This window comes from Gossypium hirsutum, chromosome A07 (assembly GCF_007990345.1).
Source record: "Gossypium hirsutum isolate 1008001.06 chromosome A07, Gossypium_hirsutum_v2.1, whole genome shotgun sequence".
In the NCBI taxonomy this organism is placed as follows: Eukaryota; Viridiplantae; Streptophyta; class Magnoliopsida; order Malvales; family Malvaceae; genus Gossypium; species Gossypium hirsutum.
The window spans coordinates 93,123,474-93,131,126 of NC_053430.1; the positions used below are offsets into that span (position 1 = coordinate 93,123,474).

At 33.0% G+C, this 7,653-nt stretch overlaps 1 protein-coding gene across 1 annotated transcript; it reads right to left on the bottom strand.

Annotated features, from left to right (window-relative positions):
* Positions 1-746: 746 nt before the first annotated feature.
* On the bottom strand, positions 747-1,451 carry LOC107956342 (auxin-induced in root cultures protein 12). Its single transcript, XM_016892039.1, has one exon. The coding sequence runs from the start codon at positions 1,449-1,451 to the stop codon at positions 747-749; it is 705 nt and encodes a 234-aa protein (XP_016747528.1).
* Positions 1,452-7,653: the final 6,202 nt, after the last annotated feature.

Below are 7,653 nucleotides of genomic sequence, written 5' to 3' on the forward strand. Positions count from 1 at the left end.
CAAACCCCACAACCCCACAATCCATTCGTCCAGTGTCTGTGGTGTGTATGTAGCAACATGTTTACATTAATGTGTAGTCAAGCTGGGATTTTTAGTTTTTGTTCATACTTGAATTATTTCAGTAGATTGTATGGGTAAGACTATATTCCATTGTTCATATTATTTATTATATCCATGTCTATTTCCAGAAAGGAATATGAAAATTTAAAAAGATGAATGAGTTGGAATACGAGAGCATCCATGTAAATTAACTTCTCTTTGTTCTGACCTCGAATCTTATTCATTGTAAAGTAGTAAATGGAAAGTGAACGTGGGGTTTGCGTTCTTGGGCTTAATGCTTCACGTAACCCTAAATGCCTACAGTTTTAACTTTTAGTGGTAAGATTTCATATAATAAGGCCATTTGTACGAAAAAAATCACATTATATTCTTCAAAAATAACCTCAAATTTATGAAGTAGTAAAAGGAAACGACAATTATTGCATTATGTAAGACGCTAATTTCAGGGTCTACCTACTAGTACCAGTGCTTCGTACATAATAAAGATGAAAATATTTTCATGAATATTACATGATATGAAACGTATTTTAACTTCAATCAAGACAAGGAACATGATTACAGTGGAAAAAATGTCATAATACAAGGGAAGATACAAAAAGGCAATTGATATTTCGTGCTAAAATCATTCATTATGCCCCCTCCCCCTAACCCTCCCCTTTTTTTTTATTACTGTACTCTGCTTAAAATCACATGAAAACTATGAAGTAAATCAAACCCAGGATCCAAAATCCTACATTTAATTGGGTAACCCTCAACCCATATCCTGAGTTAGCATTAGCAACCTGTGGAGATGGTGAAGGGGATGATGGAGTGAGTTTCTCCACCAGCTGCAACTCTCCCACGGAACCCAGATTGGCTTTATCAAACTCATGCTTCATCGGGTGACCATCAGCAATCCCTGGCCCAACTTGCCACACCTGGTTCAACTTCTCCGCACTTTCCTCCACTTTCAATGAACCATATAAAATCATCTTCCCATCGCTGCCGGCTTCGGCTTCCAAGTCCCAAACATCGAAAGAAAGCTTCCCTTCCACAATGGAACTGTAGGAGCTTATGTTGTAGGTTTTAACAACCATAGATCCATTGTTTTTGAAAGCCAGGAGGGTTTGTGAACCTGCCATGCCTGTCCCCGTGGGGTTGACGGCCCAAGCAATCCAACCGCCGGCTTTAGCCGGAGGTGCTGAGAAGGCTATGGAAAGGGAAGAATTGGTGGCATTGTAGGTGAAATGGAGGGTTGCGTTCAAGGTGGGGAGGTGGGTGCAATTGGAGTATTGTTTTTTGCCACCGGAGAGTTTGAGCGATGAACAATCCGTGGAATGTGTGGGTGAGAATAGGGTAAGGCAAAGACAAAAGAGTGGAAGGAGAAGAGGAGGAGTAAAACGAGACCCCATTTTCATTTTTGGTTTAGTGCTAAAATGGTCTCCAATGAAGGAAGATATAAAGAGAGCCAAAAGGGCTTTTCATAGACAATGGGTCCAATAGATTGGTGCCACGTTGGATTCGTAGTTTGAGTGTTGAACTTGGAGGGTTTATTGAGTGGTTAACAGTTCATCTTGACGGATTATCAGGGGTAGATCTCATCTCGTCGGGACAAATACTGAAACCAAAACGATAAATTATAACAAGAGAGATGAAGGAGTGGGGGGTAAAGCACGTGGGTGTTCAATCGATCAATGTTAGAATAAATAGGGGAAATGATAGTGTGCGTAAGCTGTCACCGACGAGACTGCCACAAATTATGACATGTTTTGCAATGTAGGTAGATGATAAATGTGTTCATTTTTGTTTCTCTTCTTCATTCCCCTCCAACAATGCATCTTATATTCAATTCTTCCTCTTTCGGTTTTGGGTGGATTTGGATGAGTGGTATGTTTACCTGCGGTTAATATATGCGGTTAATATAAAAATAGAAGTAACGGTAAAATTAGATATTGTAGTGTAAAACAAAAAGTAAGCTAAACTTATAACACTGTACATCCAACCCATCCTTAATCTAGTCTTAATTATTATTTATTAATTAAAAAAATATATTTTAAATTTAATTATAATAAATAAATATTATAAAAATCAATGTTAAATGAGTATTATGTTCGAATTTTCAAATCATATCAAATCGAATCACAACACGACTTAATTCAACTCATAAATAAATTTAGTTAGATAATTTGTTTCCATAATCTTTTATTTATTGTTAAATCTAATTTGTGTGCTTATGTAACAATTAAATGTTCAAACACAACTTCAATATAATTGAGAAAATAGAATGTCGATAATGGCAATGTATCACAAATAAAAGAAAGAAAAAATGGAACACATAGATTTTACGTGAAAACTCTTTTGAGAAAAAACCACGGGTGGAGGAGAAGAAAATTTACTATGTTGAATTCGAATGATTACAAGGAGTATAGACGGCGTGTATTTATAGGTTTAGAAAACCTTATTCTAATTAATATCTAATAAAAATAATGCAGTAAGGTTGAAACACCTTATTCAAATTAATATCAAACAGATGAAGTAAACTTCTATTTGGGCCTCCGGCCTTCGTCCTCTTGGATCCCCCTATCTTGCCACTTATATTTTATTTTAATGAGAATTTGGGTCACAACTCTAACAATAACAAATAAGAATGTGGTATGGATTTTTAAATGTTTTAAAATCCTAAAACTCTTTTCAAATAAAACAACGAATTACATCATATTAATTGAAGTAAAAGGACCATTAGCTTTATTGTGATGTAAGGCTCCTAAAACTTTATTAGGGACGTCATCAAACACCTGTAGACTTGTCTTCTAGCCTAAAGTCAATTTAGCCAAGCAATCAGTGACTTAGTTATCTTCCCTAAGAACAAACCTAATCAACCACTATCCCTCAGTTCACAAAATCTATTGAACCCGCCTAAGTACTATAATACCTAAATTCACAGGCACACTATCTTGTAAAGCTTTAACCATCTCCAAGCGGTTAGTATGGATCATAACTCTATTGAATCCTCTTCTAATTAGAAGAACATGCCATCCAAAATGTTACATAATTTAACCTCAAAGACTGAGCAGAATCCTAAAACTTTGAACATTATATTTTTCACTTGTAACGTAACACCGCCAACATTACATTATATGTTTAAATACTTAATTTAATCTTCAATTATTACTTAGTTTTAAGTTTAAAGTTTGGATAACTCTTCTTTTCCCCCTTTTTTTTAACAATTACATTAAATAGGAGGGTAATGCACTTTAACACATTCGAATGCACAACTTTCTGTATTGACAATAATATTTATATCAATTGAGTTAAGATTAAATTGACTTTTTATTTTTTTTAAAAAAAAATTATTTATAGCTGATTAGAGATTTGCTTAATTGCAAGGAGACCCAATATTTTATATTGAAATTATCCAATTCATATAATGCAATTATTTATATGTATATAAGCTTCATGTATTAGCTAAGAACAATCATAATAGACGGGAAGCATGTTCTATCAACAATATATTCAACGCAAGGTATTAAGAAAATAATAAGCATTGTTTATCCAAAAAAATGAAAGCATTAAATGTGTTGAAATTGCATGCCACATTTCAAGCATGATTGGTGATCTCCATGTCTAAATATTGCTAGTCAACTATTTGTAAAGCTAAAACAATGAACTAACAAATTATATCTAAATCAAGATTTTTAAATAAATGTCTAACAAGTCAAAGAATTTATTGATGATTTGTGGAGAGATGATGCATGAACTTCCATCTTTTTATCAAGGACTTGGGTGAAATTTAGGATTGATATAATAATAAATGTAATTTTTAAAGTTTACATCGTTTGTAAAATTTGTGTAAATATTGAGATTAAATTTGTTAAAACTTTTAGAATCAAGATCAAATAGACAAAATATATAAACATCAATCAAAATTATGTACAATTGAAGGAAGACATTGACACCATAATTAATTTTCCTTAGTTGCTCGTTTTTTAAAATTGACAATGATTAAATTGCTACAAATTTTTTAAGAGGGACCAATTTGTTTAATGTCAAAATTGAGAGGGATTGAAAAGTTTTTTTTACCACAACTTTTAAATTATACCCTTTTTCAAGTTAGGTACTTAAAATTTTTTGTCAAACTTGGTACTTAAACATTATGGGTCTCTACTATTATCTCTATTAAAAAACAACTTTAACTAATAAAAACTTGTTGTGTGTCATTTTTATCAGCATCATCATTTACATGAAATAAAAAATATATATTAAAATTAAATTAAATTAAATTATTTTTTTTATTTTCATTCTCTGTAACGGCCCGTACCCGAGACCATTGCCGGAGTCGAACACGAGTGTAAGCACTAAATTTTTGTCCGACTAGAGTTTGTGTTTAATTTTCAAAATTTCAAAAAAAAAAAAATTTAAAAAATAAAAATTGCATTTTGACACCTAAACTTTTCCTAAATTTCATTTTGACCCTTAAACTTTCTTTAAATTTCACTTAGACCCCTAAACTTTCATTAAATTTCATTTTAATCCTAAATTTTCTAAAAATTACATTTAGCCCCAGAAGCTTTGCTGCATTTGCGATTTGGTCCTTCAGACAAGTTACATGATTTGGGGCACCCACTTCCCAGATTTTCAGGCCATAAACATGGGTGGCTGCTCCTTCCCCACTTGCTACCTGCAAAAAAGAAGCAAAACCAACTATAAAAAGGAGTTTAAACTCCAAAAATGAGAACCCCCATGAATCAAAAAAAAAAGAGAGAAGAAAGTTTCGAAAAAAAGAAAAAGGAAGGAAAAGAGAAGAGAGAAGGAAGAGTGGAGGGGAAGAGGAGAGCCCAACCACAACCACCGAGGGCGGAGGAGATCGACGCAAGTGGCAGCGGCGGTGAAAGAGGCTAGAGCCGAAAGAGGGAAGGAAGAAGAAGAGAAGAAAGAAAAAAAATAAAAAAATAATATATCGGGTCGACCCGACCCGGATTCAACCCGCGAACCGACCCAACAGGCCCAGCAGTAGCAGGCCAGCCCAAAAAAAAACAAAACAAAAAAAAAGCAGCAAAAAAGAAGAAGAAAGAAGCAGAAAAAAAGAATAAGAAAGAAGCAGCCCACTTTGTGCAGCCCAGTAGCGCAGCAGGCCACTGCCCAGCCCAACAGCAGCTGACCCAGCAGACCAGCAGCAGATTCGGCCCAGCAGACTGTCCAGCAGGCCTAGGCCCAACGCCCAGCAAAAAAAATAAGGAAAAAAAAAGAAAAGAAAAAAGGAAAAGGGGGCTTTTGGTAATTTCTCATTTTTTTTTAAATTTAGTCCATTTATTTAAATATTATATTATTTCAATTAAATTAGCATTTTTTAGATAGTTTTTAGAAATATTGTTACATTTATTTTACTTGTATTTTAAAAATAAAAAATATTTAATGCATAAGACAACAAACCGATTTAATTTTAAATCATCGAATTCATTGCTATGTTGGGTGAATATCGATGGCTTATGTTAAATACGGGACGCCCTTCTAAAAAATCGAAAATATTCAAAATTCCTCGTATTTTAATAAAAATTCTCGTGTTTTATTAGGATCCCGATTAAAGATTAAATTGAATTGATTTAACACTAATTCGATGGTTTCATCGCCATATCGGGGTGAATATCATCGACTCGTGTTAAATACGGTATTTTTTAAAGAAAAAAATCGTGTTTCAAAAATTTTCATGTCTTCAAAATTTCACGTGTTTCAAAATAATAATAATAAAATTTCCCGTGTTTCGAAAAAAATACATTCGTGTTTCTTTCTAAAAAAATCGTGTTTTCAAAAATTTCCGTGTTTCAAAAATTCGTGTTTTCGTGTTTTCAAAAAAAAATCTCGTGTTTCAAAAAAAAATAAAAATAAAAAAAAAATAAAAAAATTCTCGTGAATATTTTGGTATTATTGTGTTTTCAAAAAAATTCAGTATTCGACAAATTTAGTGTTTTCGTGTTTTCAAAAATTTTCGTGTTTTCAAAAATCTTTGTGTTTTCAAAAATTCTGGCGTTTCAAAAATTTTCGTGTTTAAAAAAATTTTACGTGTTTTCACAAATTTTCGTGTTTCACAAATTCTCGTGTTTTCAAAAACTCCAGTGTTTCAAAGTTTCCATGTTTTCAAAAATTCTCGCGTTTAAAAAAAATTCGTGTTTCAAAATATTCTCGCATTTCAATTTTTGTTTTTTTAAATCGTGTTTCAAAAAATGTCGTGTTTTAAAAATTTTCGTGTTTCTAAAATTTCCCTGTTTTAAAAATTCCCGTGTTTCAAAAAAAAATGTCGTGTTTTAAGAAAATTTCGTTTTTTCTAAAAATTTTCGTGTTTCTAAAATTTTCGTGTTTACAAATTCTCGTGTTTTCAAAAATTCTCGTATTTTAAAAAAAACTTTCGTTTTAAAAAAGAGATACTGCGCTTCAAAATTCTCGTTTTTTTTAAAAAAAAAAGGGGTTCTCGTATTTCAATCGGATCACGACTAAATATTAAATGGAACTCGTATTTTTGAAAATTAAGACAACATGCGTTTAACGAGATACCAATTTTGGGCGTCGCGAGGGTGCTAATACCTTCCTCGCGCGTAACCGACTCCCGGACCCTAATTTTCTCTGGATTTTGACGTGGACCTAAAATTGTCTCTTTTTTTAGAAAAGTTTAAAAAAATTCTTCTAAAAAAGGATTTTATTTGGTGTCCGATCACACCTAAAAAAGATCGGTGGCGACTCCTCTTTTGTAAATAAAATTTGAAACTTTAATTTTTCAATAATCATTTCAACTAGCGCCTATTGCCAAATTTTTTTAGGTCGCTACAGCTGGCGACTCCACTGGGGACTTTTTTTTCGAGAGTCGAGTCTAATGTTAAACGCGTGTTGTCAAAATTTTCAAAATTTCTTGTTCAAATTAACATTTAGTCGTGATCCTTAAATTTTTTGTTTTTTTTAAAAAAAAAATCATGCATTTGCATCGTGTTGTACATATTCTAATTTGTTTTATCAGGTTGTTTTTCAGCTTTAAATTTTTGCGATTTTATTTTTGGTTTAGTTTTTCTAAATAAAACGTAAAGGTTTACAAGTTTCTCCCCACACACCGTGCACTTGCATTTTTTTTTTTTTGCATAACATGAGCTCTATACCCGGGCTTCGTCCCTGTTAAGAGAAAGTAAACGCTACGCCTTCGTGAGTTAACTCGTTCCTCCGCACAGGCTAGTGAATACTTTCGGGTTACATATGACTTATGCTTTCGTGAGTTAACTTGTCCCTCCGCATAGGCATAAGTAAATGTAATCCCTCGAATTGATCATCGTAAGCCTATGATGGGCCATGACCGAGGCTCTGTACTAATCTTAGTAGATGACAGTGCAGACGATTCGAGTATCCACCTAGAACCAAAACCGCATATAGTGAACCATACGAGCTATCCAATTAGAGCCATGCTGAACCTCTTATAGTCATTAAAATAAGTACACGGGGAAAATGCCTTTTGCCTTTCATTTACGCTGTTTATGCAAAATAATTGGATTGGGTAGTTTAATTTGTTTTCCAAATTATATTTGTTGTGTTTACTAACCAAGTTTATTTGTTTTTACTTTTATTTTCATCATGCATCAT